The sequence below is a fragment of the Gadus macrocephalus genome, chromosome 12 (genome assembly GCF_031168955.1).
Source record: "Gadus macrocephalus chromosome 12, ASM3116895v1".
Lineage (NCBI taxonomy): Eukaryota > Metazoa > Chordata > Actinopteri > Gadiformes > Gadidae > Gadus > Gadus macrocephalus.
In genome coordinates this window covers 4352220-4368849 of record NC_082393.1, presented here as the reverse complement: position 1 = coordinate 4368849, position 16630 = coordinate 4352220, and the positions used below count along the sequence as shown (strand labels likewise).

The 16630-nt window shown below is 39.1% G+C and overlaps 2 protein-coding genes and 1 long non-coding RNA gene across 4 annotated transcripts; 1 reads left to right on the top strand and 2 right to left on the bottom strand.

Moving 5' to 3' along the window:
* Positions 1-262: 262 nt before the first annotated feature.
* On the bottom strand, positions 263-2274 carry LOC132469224 (5-hydroxytryptamine receptor 3C-like). The gene is made up of 3 exons (XM_060067155.1): positions 1596-2274; positions 1087-1287; positions 263-880 (listed from the first exon to the last, which is right to left on the bottom strand). The coding sequence occupies exons 1-3, from the start codon at positions 1774-1776 to the stop codon at positions 588-590; spliced, it is 675 nt and encodes a 224-aa protein (XP_059923138.1). The 5' UTR covers positions 1777-2274; the 3' UTR covers positions 263-587.
* Positions 2275-2619: 345 nt separating this feature from the next.
* LOC132469227 (uncharacterized) lies at positions 2620-16186 on the top strand. Of its 2 annotated transcripts, none has more exons than XR_009528379.1 (3): positions 2620-2954; positions 15016-15170; positions 15260-16186. It is a non-coding gene; the product is annotated as an uncharacterized LOC132469227 (long non-coding RNA). The 2 variants fall into 2 exon arrangements; XR_009528378.1 differs by lacking the exon at positions 2620-2954 and adding an exon at positions 10184-10319 and having other exon boundaries at positions 15260-16166.
* On the bottom strand, positions 9744-12144 carry LOC132469222 (5-hydroxytryptamine receptor 3E-like). The gene is made up of 6 exons (XM_060067152.1): positions 12049-12144; positions 11583-11752; positions 10789-10943; positions 10399-10609; positions 10118-10303; positions 9744-10027 (listed from the first exon to the last, which is right to left on the bottom strand). The coding sequence occupies exons 1-6, from the start codon at positions 12063-12065 to the stop codon at positions 9744-9746; spliced, it is 1023 nt and encodes a 340-aa protein (XP_059923135.1). The 5' UTR covers positions 12066-12144.
* Positions 16187-16630: the final 444 nt, after the last annotated feature.

Sequence of the window (16630 nt, the reverse complement as noted above, 5' to 3'; positions counted from 1 at the left end):
GTGTTGACCTGGTAAAAGCCATCTAGATGTCAGTGAGCCATGCCTCAGCCATGTTGTTTGGGAGTGTAGTTTGCTTTGTGAACTGACGTTTCATGACTACTTACCCTACCCTACTCCGGTATATGCTAAAGAAAGCATGTCTTATAAACTAACATTGTTGGTAATTATTCTTGGTTTAATGGTAAATATGTTGGACAGTTACTGTAAATAAAACTACAGATTTCTCTGGGTTTGAACATTGTTGGAAACAATTAGGATAATGTCAATGCACAACTCAACAAAGGTTTCGTAATTTTTTGATATTTTAATGCAGACATGTTTCATATTGTCATCATTCCGTCTACACAGGCCTATATATCTACCACGCGAAAAGTGAACAATTGTGGCAAATGGGATAATATTCTACACACCAAACCATTCATGAAACATCTAGCCAGGTACTATACAGCAAATCCATGGCTTATAACAGACACACTTTACCAAGTTAGCTACCACCTTACAATCACACAGCATATAAACAGAAAACTCTGATAAACTACCAAAACTAAACTCCTACCGACTACTAGGACAAAATGTTGGTATTATTCTTAGATCCACAGAATGGTGACACACAAGATGCTGGAGAAGATGAAGATAAAATAGATTATGAACAGCAGCCGGTCAATCACCGACCCTATCTTGGCCCATTCCTCTGAGGTCTGTGCTCCGTCGAGGTGGTTCGCCACCTGAAGACGGATGGAGCGCAGGTCCTGGCTCAGCCTCCGCAGTTCCTCCATCACCTCCGGATCACGGGCCGATTTCATTGGCTGGTGATCAGTTGGGTGGAGCCAAGACTGTATCGCTGGGTTGCTATTCGCCACACTAGTTCCCACTTGTATGTCTGGGAAAGAGCAGGGTGCGAAGAAAATACAAGCGACATAGACCACAGACAGATGGCACTTATTATCATATCACTAATTGTTATTTGCCAAGTTGTGAAATGTATTTTAGAGCAAAGAGACAGTGATGGTGTTATAAGTCAGCACAAAGGATTGTGGAAATTGTGTTAAGTGTTCTAATTAGCATAAAGACAAAGTCTGTGCTCACGGTACGGGTTGAGGTGGACTGTGACCTTGTTGCTCTGTGGTTTAAGAGGTAGGCAGATGACGGGGGCTATGTAGCGGAGCACCAGGATGCTAACCCAGCGAGGAACTTGTTTTTTGTTGCTGGAGTTCTGGATATGGGTGACAATTATGGTCTCTAAAAGGCTGGCCACCATCAGGGAAAGACTGAGGGAGAGGAAAACATCTGCAGAAAAACAATGCACAACTTATTTCTCTGCAGCCAGGCGAAAGGTTTTCATGATGATTCAGGATGTATGACATAGGGTGTTATTATATTATAGCATATTTATTATTAAAGCATATAGCATAAAGCATACCTTTTTGGAAAGCTGCTTTAAAATAGTAGGTTTCCAAAAGGCTATATCTGGATGGAGCATAATTCACTTTATGAAATATGTCCTAGGCTTTGGAACAATGAGGGTAATTTGAACATGAAAAAAATAAATAGAAAAGGTTGGCATGGTACAACCACATGCAAGTAGAAACCCTTACTGATAATAGGTATGGTGTTGCCAGTGACCGGCAGCAAGTCATTCATCAGCAAGAGGAAGACGGTGTAGCCTAAGATGAGGGTCATCTTAAAGGCTGAGCGGTCCACACTCTGTGGGGGTAACAGGAAGCTGAAGAGGTCCACTGTGACCAGGAAGCAGCTGGGGATGATCAGGTTGACCATGTAGATAAGGGATCGACGCTTTATCACAATCTATTGTGAGGAAAATAAATAGTGCACAAGGATTCTACATCGTATCAAAGATTAACAGGATGAACTCGAAAAAGAGACTTTATAGGTTTAAAATACATTTTTGTGAAATAAAATGTTTTGCATTTGGGCAGTTTCTAAAAAATGTTAGCCACAAACACGAAGTTAGCGTCAGTTTTTTCTTACAAAGTTCCTTCAATGACCCAAATTGTGACTTAACCAGTTAAGCTCCAGCCTATTTTTTAGGGTTCTGCTCGTACCCTAACATACCCAAAATGAAAAGAGAATATCTCTGCATCTACAAGGTCTATTTGAATAATTGTGGTTTCATTATAAAGGGAACACTTGTGAAATGTGTTCAGATTTGTAACTATCTGTATTTATGTCACTGGCTCAGAGTAAATTAAGTTGGCACACAAGCATGAATGACAGATTTCATTTCCACCCAACAAAAAATCACATTTCTTCTATGAATATGTCTTTCAAATTATGCTGATGAAGCTAAATCAAATCAAATCATAGCACAAGGTGTGAACATTATCTCTGCAAAGTTTGATCATCATAAAGTTAAGCAGAGCAAAATTACAGAGGTTTTAGTAATGACTATTTAGGCGGACTCTCTAAATTGGTCATTTTGGCACATTTTGGCACCATCTTTGCCATTTGAAGTTGTTGATGTACTGAACTATATATTTCACTTTTATGTCATTATCTATGATCATCACATACATTTAACTGTTTTTGATTTTTCTTTTGATTTTTAATCTTTCTCAGTACTCGTCAGAATGCGTGCGTAAAGAGGCCACACAGGATGTAGCTCTCCTGAGCTACATCCTGTTACGCAGGCTAATAATTCGGCTGGGGATTGGTCGATTTAGATGATTGACACCTCGTTTTAACCGCAAGAGCCAATATATTTTAGGGGCAGTATCGAAATGTGTGCCAGACACATGATTGGCTAACAGTAAGGAAGCGAATACAACTACCGCGAAACCAACTTCGATGCATGCGTCATGAAAGGAAGCCATCTTACACTAAAAATAAGTGAGGTTCACATTAAAGCTGGTTGTAAACAAATGCAGACATGTTGGACGTACTAAAACCGGAGTTTATTGCTCTCAAGTACAACTTTTCATCAAAAAATCGCAAAGGTAAGAATGAGTTTTTATCGTAGGGCCTTGACAGTGGTACTGTCGAACTCGTCATGGTCTTAGCTTTAATTTGAGATGATACTTGTTTGTGTACAACAAAGTATCGGTGCGGTAGCAATGGAAATGTGGAGAGTGGGTTGACTTTCTTACGCTATTCAGATTTTGATATTTGATTTTAATATGCTTGGCGTTTGAGTTGTGTTTGGTGTGCATAAAAATGACTTGTATGTGCTTGTAGCGGAGTTTCTCATGTTTAATTTGCTGTGCACACAATAAGGGCAGTGTTGTATGCCTTTTGCTGCGAGAGTGATCGAGGGTCCCCAAATATGGGGACCCTCGAGCTTAAGAGGTTAATTGGTTCTCATAAAATGCAGATGCTATTATGATAGTTGGATAGGTACATCAAATCAACAAAACATGCTGTGGGTTTCAGATATTTCGCTTCCTTCGAACACTCAAATAATTACAATGCCTAAAAATTGAATAAAATCTTACACATGATTTCATGTGTTGTCAAGTTAATCACAGTGAACATGTATATAATGCAAGTATTTCAATTTAACACTTGAAATAAGCTTTACTCACGTCAAATCGTACCTCCTGGTATCTTCCGTCCTCTAAAATTAAAATAGACTGAGCAGCTTTAATATCTATGAGCTCCCATTCTCCTTCAGTCTCTAAGATTTTTCTGGACTCAATCAGAATGTCTTCTTCTGAGCTGCCCATAAGAACACGGATATCAGTATCTGAAAACGCATATGATCCAACAATAACAGTTCCAATGAGAGACCATATCCAAATCTGCCTATCGCACTTTTCATTTGCCTTATACCTCATTTGTTTTTCCATGTGTTCACATGTTGATTTGTTCATTCAACCAAAGGCTTACCAAAGTGTAAGTAGGAGCCAAAAGTCAGGGTGCAGTTTTGGACGTCAAAGGGGAAGTCTCGGAGTGTTAGATTGCAGGAGCTCACCACTCTGAGTGGTTTATCATCGTATACGTGACCCCTGTCGTCTAGGTAGACGTAGGGAGTGAAGGGGGACTGGTCCTCATCCATACTGTAACAGAATTGAATTAAATCATATAATTTCAAATAAAATAAATAAATTGGAGAATAAAACGTATCAACGCATTACCACATCCATTTCATGCTTCAGAATCAAAGCATAAGTCATTAAGACTGACGTCATCTTAAATACGATGACGTCAGCATTCATATTTTTGTATAAAGTATGAGCAAAAAATAAAAAAAGGAGTTTCACCTGATAAATTGTTCGATGAAGCAAGTTAAGGGATACACACTATAGCACCAGGTGTGAGTTTGATTAGCCGTTACAAGCCGTTTTTTGAAAATTGGCATCTTCTGACATCACATGTGGTCACGTCCAGGTAGTGGTGGATTTAAAGATTTGTTTCCGTGACCCAGTTCGCGTGATTCAATTCGCCAAGAGGAGTAGTTTGCGAATCGTTCGTTCGTTCGTTCAGTCGAGTTTCCGGTAGCACTAACTCCACTGAGTCTGACTGACTCAACTGAGAACCGTGCAATGGCGTGCATTCCATGATGCGATTTACCGCTACCGCAAACCAAGCTGAACGAATAAACGATTCGCGAACGACTCCTCTTGGCGACGTCGAGTTTCCGGTGAATCGATTCACCGTCCAGATGTATGACGGAGAGGTGAGCAGCGTTTGCTACAGTCCACTGGGTAGGCTGGTCGGCTGATCTATCGGGCACACGGATGTCAGAAAAGGCCTATTTTCAAAACGGCTTGTAACGGCTAATCACACTCACACCTGGTGGTGTAATGTGTCAGCTTTAAACTTCATTCCATTATTCCTTGAAATTGCTTTGATTAATCTGTCAAGCTACTGAAGTTCCCGTTTTGAGACTTACAACTCTTTTATGTGGATATCTGGTATCCACAGGTTTTCACGTAGAAGAGAAACTCGATCTGAACCACATTCCTTTGCATCCCAGCTCAGACCCTCAATGTCCCACTCCTACAGAAACAGTTTGAAAGCATTATTTTGCGTCATTATTGATAACCACTTTCATTTCATAGGTACAATAGGTGTCAAATTGACACACATCACTGACACAAAAAGTGTTAACAATGCACACGTTCAATGAAAACAATGTTTCGAACTGCACCACTTTTGAAAATCAGTCAGTTGCAAAAAATGATCCATGCATGCCAATGGTTCTCAAGACCAAGCACCTGCTAGTGTATACAATAACAAAAAAAGATATTGCTATACAAGCTCGCGAAGATGGACAAGGTCAGAGTGGTTTTACAGAAAAAGTTGTACAATGGGACCCATCTAATTCGAAAAATTGCACAACTATTCCTATAGTAAATTAATGAATTAAAGCATATTTACTCACTTGTAAAAGCCATAGGAAAGTTGTAAGTAATTGTGCCTTTTCATTCTAGATAAGGGAGATTGATTTAGTTACACCATGATTTAACTTTAATATATATCTCAATTGTCAGTTAAAAATGCACTTCCACAAAATAATGCACTTACTATTCCCAAAATTCCAACCAGCGTGAAGGAGACGGAGACATTGGTTGGTGTCGCAAGGCTTTTCACTGGGCGTAGATGTTTCTTTGCAAACGTTTGCGCCAGTGCATCAAACAGGGATTCAGGACTTGGACTGGTACAATTCATCGCCTCTACCGTTGCTGTATAAATGGACAGCAAGCAGTACAAGGTTTGGTAGTTACGTATATTAGATAGGCTACTGAATGATTGCGGTTGTTTTTCTATGTTTTATGCATTTAAACAAAAGAGTAATTGTTCCTGTGTTAATGTTTGTGTCTTTTTACCATTTAGAAAGACACAAACTTAAATATGTGCAACCTTACAATAAAAATAATTCACCTTACCATGAAGCAACATCAAGCTGAAGGAGATATAGTTAATGCCTTTTTTCATATCCATTATTAAACGAGTCCAGTGTATTAGATCATGGGTCCAACCAATTTGATTGGATGCACACAAGGCCAAATGTTTTCAGCAAAATGTAGTCTTCTGTAGTACCTTGGAATTATGATAGCTTTTTGTAATGCTTTCATTGTGTCAATATGTGACTACTATCAGGTATTATGTATTCTGCGTTGTATGTCTTCTGATTGGCTGTGTAAAATGTATTTGCGTTGAAGACATTTATTAATCCGGTTTGCTTAAGACAATAGACACATCCTTCGATAAATATCACAAGTCATCTTTAACGCGTTAGCCTACTGCTGTAGAAATAGCTTTTCCAGTGTCTTTGATAGGGCTCCACGATTGTGACAAAATGGTTAACATCATTTAACAACAACAAAAAATAAGACATGAACAAAGTTACCGGCATTGCCGCCATAATGTTCAGCATGGGCAAACACGACAGCTTTTGGGCATTGTATTTTCTTTCCTCACGGTCCATATAGGCCTATTCAAAGTCTGCTGCTCCTTCATAATAACTCTATACAAACCTGTGAATTTTTCTTAACTGGAAATAAACAACCCAGTGGTACCCTATATTCCCTTGCAACAAGGGGGTATTTTCTAAATTCAACACAAGCTCTATTACAAAGACGTTCTCAAGTTAATTTTCCCGGAGGAGATAAATTGTTTGTTCGACCTTCAAGGTATGGAATATGAAAATATTCTTGGTAATGCTTTATGTTGAGGTCCTTATAATAAGCCTTAGTTAATATCTAATAAGACCTTATTATATGCTTATTAACAATAATTTGTGTTAATAAGACCATCAATAAGTGTCAACAACATAATAAACATGTTTATTGTGAGATTATAAGACTTTTATGAACACTGAACATACACAATTATACTATTATAGTTGTTAATAGACGCATTACAAACCAATTTATTGATTCTTACTAACTTACCTATTATCTCATTGTGAGACCTTTACTAAGCATTTTTTATGCTTATTAAGGTTAATAAGTCCTTTATTAAACTGCTAATTATGCATTTTGCAGGTAGGCCTACGAGATCTAAAGTGGGAACAATTTAGTAAGTCCTTTTAATAAACACTAACAGTTAATGAATACTATATGTTATCAAGGTTGATAAAAGGTAAAATAAAAGACACTCTTAAACATCTCTTTTGATATATATATATTTTTAATTTTAAAAACTTCAGAACGTATTCTTGAACATAATCTTTTAAAGGTCCCATGGCATGCTACTTTATGGACGCTTTAATATAGATATTGGTGGGCCCTTAACACATTATTTGAAGACGTTCCCGAAATTCTGCTGTGGTGCAGAATTACACCAACTACGAGCCAGTCGCACATTGAGCTTTCCCCACACGCGCCGTTTTGGTGTCTGTAGCTTTAATGCAAATGAGGAGGAGAGTGGCGGGTCAAGGAGGAGGGTGGGGGTGTGGCCCTGAGCAGCTTGCGGCCACGGTACCATGCGCTCTGTTTACAGTGGATGTATCGCAATGGCGAGGCGCGCACAGCCTTTGGCTGTGTTCTGTAAATGTTCTCGAACACTCCGGGTACTCCGGTGGGAGTCCTGGAGCTCTATATCTAAGTAATATCAAATTATACATAGATATCTATACCATATAATATATATTTTCACGGCCAAAAGCTGTGTGCCCCTCCGGACGATATTATGTATATCAACTGCGACTGTGTCGGGTTCTCCGACGTCTCTGGTTCTACCCCGTCCACATCAATCTGAAGTAGACTGAACCACGAGATGGGAGGAGAAAAGGATTGCTGCCCACGATTGGTGACCACGATTGTCTCCCGCCGGGGCCTCGCTGCCTCGGCAGCGGGCTGGTTAGCGAGCAGCGCTGAGGCACCACCGCCTCCTGCAGCGGGCAGCGCCGAGGCGGTGGTCCCTCGGCAGCGGGAAGCGGCGCTCAATCGGGAGACAATCGCGGGCGACAATCCCTTTCTCCTCCATGTCGTGGTTCATGTACTTCAGGGAGTCGGAGCCAAAGTCCCTTTCCCCCGATTCCTTCTCAACCATGGCTGAGACAACCCCAACTACAGTCTCGTTGTGGAAATACCAGAGACGACAAAGAACCGACGTGTTATGCGCCATAACGCCAACAGCAGAATGGTAATCCAAAGAAGTGTACAACACTTGCGTTACTGTGTGTGTAATCACACACACACACACATGTGGCGCTCGCACGGTCGTAGCTCATTGTCTCATTGGCGGACCAAATTCTCTGGGCGGGCAAGGCAGAGAAAGGGGAGGTAACTTGGCCCCTTATGACCACGAGCAGGATACCTAGGGCTCGTTTTACACCAAACACAAGTTTTAGCCACTGGGGGACGATAGGCAGGCTAGGGGAACTCATATTAATGTTATAAAACCTCATAAAGTGAGATTTCCATGCCAAGGAAACTTTAAAAACGACGGACTAGACGTATCCGAGTCCGGCTTCTCCATGACCTCTGGGGATGACTGAGAATTCTTCTGGCTGGTCTTTCTTGTTACTCTATAAAGAAACGCAAAGAACATTGACCACAATAGACAGTTAGCAGACAGGTTACAATAAGCATTAAGCCGTTTAGACATGGATTCATGACACAACCGTTCGAATTACTCTAATTCTTAAAAACTCTGAAAGAAAGTAATGTTAGCCAAAAAAGTTTGCTAGCAAACAGCTAGCTAGATGGAACCAGCTACCGTTACTATAGTAACTACAGTCTTAAACTTACCAAAGAGTCATCCTCCAGTTCGGACCTCTTCCTCTTATCCATGTTCTGTGCTTGTTCCTGTCTTTTGTCTGTCAGTTAATAGTTTGGGGTGCTCGTGATGACGATTCCAACATGTTCTCCAAATGTTCGTCAAACACTTCATCAAGCATATACGTCAAGCCATCATCCACTTGCAAAACAGATCACACTCGCTCAACATGTGCAAACTTATTAACCTCAAGCATTGTTCCCGCTTTAGATCCCGTACCTGCAAAATGCATAATTAGCAGTTTAATAAAGGATTTATTAATCTTAAGTTAAGACTCAATAAAAGCGTTTATAATGCTATTATTAACAACTGTATGAAACTCATAAGACTATTATTATTAATGTTATTAAGCAATCAATAAATATTTAACAAGTTTCTATAAGTGCTTCTAAAAGTCGTATAATATCACAATAAACATGTTTATTATGTTATTATTAACACTTATAGATCGGCTTATTAACACCAATTAATGTTAATAAGCATATAATAAGTGTCTTACCTATTAACAAATGCTTAAGGACCTTTAATATAAAGCGTTACCATATTCTTAACTTTGAATGAGTGGCATGCAGTTCCTCACACACCTCTTCAGTCGACCACAGAGGACAGACGGGTATAGTTTGAGATGTGGGTAGAGATCCAGTACGCATGAATGACAACATTATGAATGTATGAATGTATGAATTGAACTTGATGTTGACCCCAGGGAGCTAGTGTAGTGACATGTGGAGTGGCATGATTTGTCTCCAACAATCTTAACTGTGTAGTTAGCCCAAAAGTCTATCTGCTCAGGTAACCATAAATAAACAATGCAACTTTGAATTATATTTTACATGTTTTATTAAGGATTTAGCATTTGAGAATAATAATGATAGATCTTTAAAATGAACATCAATGTAAGCCCTTAATCGTGTATTGGACCACAAATCGTCAATAATCACACTAACTAAATGTATTAAAATAAAAAAAAAACTGTTTAGGGTTAGATGACGACAGTCTACAAAGAAAATGATGTTCACTAAATTGCATAAATTAAAAACTGATTCTGAAAAACGTTTCTATCGTCTGTCTGATTCAACCCAGATCCAGATCATAGTTATAGAACTGACTGATATGAAGAGCGTGTAGAGCCCAAACAGGAAGCGATCAATGATGGAAGCCACCTGGATCCACTCCTCAGACTTCTGGTCCCCACTCAGCTGCTGTTCCACGTGTAGCCGGATCGCCCGGAGGTCTCTCCCCAACTCTCTCAACTCGCCTGGGGTTGTGTCTTCCAGTTCCAGGGGCATTGGAGGAGTCTTACCAGCTTTGATCTCCTCCCTTACAGCATTGGGAGACGTATCTATATTGAAGAGACGTCAAGAAAATCTTTAAGTTTGTCTTTTTGTTTTCAGTGTCAATGTAATCATAACTTAGCATAGCAACATCTTACCTGTTGAATGGTCTTTTGTTGGCTTTGGAGGCAGACCAACACAACACCCCAGTTTTTGAAGGACCACTACTCTCACCCAGCGGGGGACAGGAGCAAAGCGACTGGAGCTTGAGTAGAGATGGGTGATGAGGATTGTCTCCAACAGGCTGGACACCATCAGAGCCAGGCAGAGGGCGAAGAAAACATCTGGGGATACATTGATGTGAGTGTGCTGGTTACTTTTCAGTTCAAGAAATAGAGTTTCATTTTAACTTCCCAGTGAAGAAAAGAGTCCCACTGACTTATGAGTGGTATGGTGTTGCCGGTGACCGGCAGCAAGTCATTCATAAGCAACAGGAAGACGGTGTAGCCTAAGATGAGGGTCATCTTAAAGGCCGAGCGGTCCACACTCTGTGGGGGTAACAGGAAGCTGAAGAGGTCCACTGTGGTCAAGGAGCAGCTTGGGATGATCAGGTTGACCACATAGAGAGTGGACTTGCGCCTCAGACCAATCTATGGAGTTAAACAAAAAGACAGTTCAAAGTCAGACCATTTAAAAAAAAGTATCGATATTTATCGTTAACTAGTTCCTTTAATCTACCCTGTCCACCAGAAAGAAATACAGTTTTTTTTCCTTTTGTAATCATAAAAAAATATTGTATTATTCCCTTACAAATAAATAGTAAACATACGTGAAATATGAGACGGTCAAATTGAAGTCCAGGTCGCGTTTCTTTATGAGCAGTGATATCTATTAGCTTCCACTCCCCTACAGTAGTCATCACAGCCAATGTTTTCTTAATAATCTCTTCTATCGGTCTGTTGAGTTCAACCATGATATCCTTGGCTGACGGGTTGAGGAGAGCATTGAGAAGAAGAAGAGAGCACAGGATGTTATACAACTGTACGTGAGGGGGAAATAAAGGTATATCCTAAAAATATAAGTTTATATAATGGTTAAATTACAAGGAAGCTTGTATGGCCATGACCGATTGGCTAATCTCGAACTAGCCAATCCATCCTGAGGCAGACTAATAAATGTATTGTTATGGAAATGTAAAATATATTCTTGTTTATTTATGTGGTGTGTCTTATTCAGGGTTTCCGCAGGTTTCAACAAGTTAAATGTAAGACCTTTTTAAAACCATTACGAATGCCATTTAAGAAAAGTAAACAGAATTCAAAAAATAATTCATACTTTAAAATTAGAATTATTTTTATTCTGAGGTTAAAATCAGAATTATGAGATTAAATTCAGAACTCCCAAAAAAATTATCACATTTGGCCCCAATCCTCTTCCGTATTGCAGCGCTGTTCTCAAGCCAGCTCCCGTTGAAGTTGCATTTGCCCATTGTAGATGAAATGCACAGTTTGCATTAGTGGTTATTGATTCCATGATCCAATACAATTTTAAGACCTGTCACAATCGTATTTTAGAATTTTTTAGGCAAAAAATTAAAATTTGATTTTTCGTATCCATGCTTACTTTTGTGGCTGTAGGAGACAAAGGTGAAAGTGCAATTCTGGACGTCGAAGGGGAAGGTGTAGATGTTCAGTCTGCAGGTGCTAACCACTCTGACAGGGCTGAAGTCGTAGATCATGCCATCAGAATAGACATGTACATAAGGCACAAATGGGGCTGTGTTTTTAGATACTCTGTAAGACAGCAAAAAAAACAACATTTGATATCAAAGGCTTTTTTGATAAGATTTGATTGGTCTGAGAAGTAACAGTGATTTAGGAAAATAAATATACATTGGGATGATGGCAAAGGAATAGTTCAATTCACATTGTGTAGATCATTGAAGCTTATGTGTAATTTACTCTCACGTTTTTTTCCTTTAAAATGGATCGTGCCTTACCTTAAGGTTCAAAATAACATAAAACAATGAGACCATTTACAATTATTAGGTGTTTCACACCTACTAATTGTAGTTGTGCATGGATCTTACAATTCATTCATGACCATATCTGGTATCCAAAACCGGCGTCTAGGTAGCGTAATATGGTCGGTGCCACACTGTTCTGGATCCCAGCTGATGAACTCATTCTTCCATCCCTTGAACCACAAATTATTTCATGCATTTGTCCGATTGGCTACTAGCAGCAAATAGGTGTTTTAACTATAAACAATGGATTTCAATATACAATGTGAAATAGTGCTTTTTAATATAAATGTCCAGATAATAAGTATGGCTAGTTCGTTTATTTGATTTTTATACTCACAATGTGTTGCCAAATATAAGTGGTCAAGAGTTGAGCTTTTTCATCCTGAAAAGAAAGTAATGCAAATGCCATGTATCAATCTTTAGTAGCCAACTGAATGTAAAATATGAATCTCTGGCTACAAAGGTGCAGAGATATAAAGGGCTATTCTATCAAAATGTTGCTTAGATCCGAAATGCCATTTTCATAAATAGTCATATTCTACTTTAACATTTATTAATTGCTCACTTTAACAATTGAAAAAGACAAAATGCTTCTTAAAGGATAATACTTGAGATTTAAGTTCACAAAGTCATTATACCAACCCAGGTACAGGGAAATCAGTTAATTCATTTATTTTCTATAAATATTGTTTTTATATATCTAAAACGGAACATACCACTCCCAGAATGCCATACATGGTAAAGGATACATAGACTTCTGTGTAATTATTGAAGTTGTTGACAGGTCGAATGAAGCGTAAATCAAAGACTGGTGTCAGTGCTTCCAGCAGGGCTAGATTGGTGGGTTCAGAACAGTTCAAGCTCTGAGCTGGGGACAAAATTAGAAAAACAAAAGTGTGGCTAATGTTTACTTCACAAAAACTAGTTGTTGCCATATGTGAAATGATAATGAATGAATAACCCAAGTTAAGTAGACTATGGCAATCAATTTTTTTTTTTTTAAATGATGCTTGTAAATTCATATTTACTCAAAGATACAAATTGTCAAGATTTAATTGTCCTTCATAATCCAGAAAAGATCTTGAAAATGTTATATCATGAATTTAGCCCGCATACCAGATATAAAATAGAATTGATATGATAACATGTATTCTATGTCATTTTTCAGCAAGCATAATACGGTTGCTGAGTAAAGAAATGTAAAACATCTCCCTTGTTTTTTATTTAAAATCATGTTACACGTAAAAATTATTGTTTCCATGTAGCCTACTCACCTTGTGTGACAGAGAACATGATGAAAACCATGGTCAAAAACGACATGTCAGAGGGCTGAAGATCAAAGAACTAATGTTAACTACAGAAAACAAAAAAGTAATAAAGAATTCCAAATGGCAACCAACGAGTCAATATTACGTTGTGTAACAACCATAGCTCCCTCAATATGATCTATACTCTTAACCTTCAATTCAAAGTGTTTAGCAGCCATTATCTTGCAATTCTCAGCTCTTCTTCTCTGTCTTGGTTCTAATGAAATATATATGAATAAAATAAGAATCATAAGATTATAACGGCAGAATGTTTACATTCTAGTAGTCAATTGATTGTACAAATTGTAGCTAAAATTAACCAAAATCACAGAACCGTGGATGCATTACCTACCTGGTTGAAATGCTCTTGCAGTTTTTTAATTTGCAGTCACAACAAAGATACATATATATAGCATTATTCTTAGTTAAGCGTGACTTGAAAACCCCACTTGTACAAATCAGGTGGTTTGTCCCGCACAGTGTGGATTTTCCTACGGTAGATAAATACAAAGTAGGGTGTCTGACACATTTGGTAGTTACAGGACACCAGAATGTAGCTAGATGGTGAAAAGCTACCACAACGGTATCAGATTCCCCAAATCCATCACCATGCAGCTGTGTTAGTATTGGGTTTGGCGTCACAAATGTGGGTAGACACCCACGTCTGTCCCGTCCTGTTCAGACCCTGTGTTATGTGTGTATTTTTTGTGGTTTTCTCCACATTATTCAGTCCTCACTGTTGAAGTTGCTGCTCTTTCTGAAAATGACCACCGAGTTATCATGTGAACATGTCACTCTTAAGATTGTAAAGGGACTGAATTTATTCAGCGCCTTTCAGAGCAGTGGCCACTCAAAGCGCTATTTTTAACTACATCCTGAGTCACCGCTGCCAACTCACTCTTCAAAAGAAGTTGTTTGTTTTATTTGGTGAGGGGACCTGAGATGGGGACATCAACAGTACGCTGTTGTTCCAGAATGACTGTACTGTGTCCTCCCTTCCTCAAACATGCCAAGTCCGAACTACCAAGTATGCCCAAACCTGCAGTACTTGTTATTGAGAATGGCCCACGCTAAACCACGCTGAAGGAAGAAATTACTGGGTATTGAGACATGCTTCTTCAACGTTATACTGATAGTTTAATATAAGAGCAAACATACTTAACAGCACTAGTCTATAATACACTAGAGGACATATACAGCATGTCCAGCTGAAGGAGCTCCAACACTATATATATTGTATATTGTAACAGATGCCAGTACAGAACAAGAGCAGACTATTCTCTAAACTAATAAATAACCACCACTAACCGGATTGCATATGAAGGGAGTGTGTGTGCATACCCATCATGTAGTAACAGACACATAGCCATTAATAGTAGTAGTAATATATAAGGATAACAATTCATTTTAAAGCCTTCACAATACATATTTACCTATTTTAACAGAGCCACACATCCCTGTTCAGACAACTGAGCAGGATATATAGTGGGGACATAAACAAACCTGTTGTGAAAAAAGTGTCGTGTTTATATGTGATTTGTTTTAAAAGTGCCTGCTTCTGTTTGGCCGATATCTATTTTCCATTAGATACATTTTTACGACAACTTCAATGCAGTACACTGCATTTTTCACTGCTGTGCCAGTTCCAGGGGTACGCTAGGGGGTGCAGTCCTGCCTCACACTTGCACCTAGCCTGAGTCAGTCTCTCTCTCCTGTTTGTCAGTGTTTGTTTGTGTCTGTGTGGTCCAGGCTCCGACTATCTTGTCCGTCGCCCAGGTCATCTGCTTATTCCACGCAGCGGCGATAACCTCTTCCAACTGTGTATTTGAACCCTGGCTTCCCATCCACTCATGGCCGGATCGTTGGCTGTCATTACACGTCAGTAAAACTCTCGGGCATTTAGGATTACAGTAAGGTTTGCTGTCACCAAGTATTTTTGACCATTGAATTTTTTCTTTGTCTTCCAGTTCCACATACTGGTGTCCATCTTATCTGGTTACCTGCCTGCCTGCCCGCCCATATATCCGCCTACACAGTCAACATTTCCATTCAAGTTATTCCCTGTCTTGTCATTAAATCTGATAACCTCTATTCAAGTAATCTGATTGTTTTCAGCATTTGGGGTTGAGCTCGGAACCATAACAAGGCTTTTGTTATTGATTTGAATGAGTGCCCCAAAAGCGACAGGAGAACGAATTAGAGCTCAGACATAATGGCGTCTTAAACAATCGTAAATTTGTTTGAAGCCTAAAAACCTTGTTTCAATATCTACTCAGGTTCACACAAAATAATGCTACTTTGGATTTTATTTTACATGTTTTATTAAGGATTTAGCATTTGACACAATAATAATAATAATAATAATACATCTTTAAAATGTACCTAAATTCAAGCCTTAATCGTGTATTGGACCTCTAAATTGATAATAAAAACAGTTGAAATTATATTAAAATAAGACTACAAAGAAAATGATGTTCACTATATTACCTAAGTGAAAACCTTCTGAAAAACTTTTCTATCGTCTGTCTGAATCAACCCAGATCCAGATCATAGTTATAGAACTGACTGATATGAAGAGCGTGTAGAGCCCAAACAGGAAGCGATCAATGATGGAAGCCACCTGGATCCACTCCTCAGACTTCTGGTCCCCACTCAGCTGCTGTTTATTATGTTATTATTAACACTTATAGATCGGCTTATTAACACCAATTAATGTTAATAAGCATATAATAAGTGTCTTATTACCTATTAACAAATGCTTAAGGACCTTTAATATAAAGCGTTACCATATTCTTAACTTTGAATGAGTGGCATGCAGTTCCTCACACACCTCTTCAGTCGACCACAGAGGACAGACGGGTATAGTTTGAGATGTGGGTAGAGATCCAGTACGCATGAATTATGGCGACACATTAGTGCCATAATTCACTAATGTGATAAAAGATGCATTCGGGCGTATTATATTATTCCACACGCGTAGATATTAACTGCGAGCGCGCAAATGATCTCTGCGCGCGCGCAAATTACCTCTGCGCGCGCGCAAATTACCTCTGCGCGCGCAAAACAGCCTCTCGCGCGCGCAAATGACCTCAGCGCACGCAAAACAGCCTCTCGCGCGTAACAGCCTCTTGCGAAAGATGTTTTTACGCTCGCTCGAATTTAATTTTGGCACTATGGGGGAGGGAACCAAGGCAGGGTGGGCTTTCCTATGATTGGCCGTTTCTGAAGCGCGATATTTGATTGACAGCCCTCCTCAGCCTTCCTCTCATTCAATTCTGAATTTTACAGTAAATGGCTGAAACGATAGTTACGTATTGTAACTCTAGATTCTATGAGTA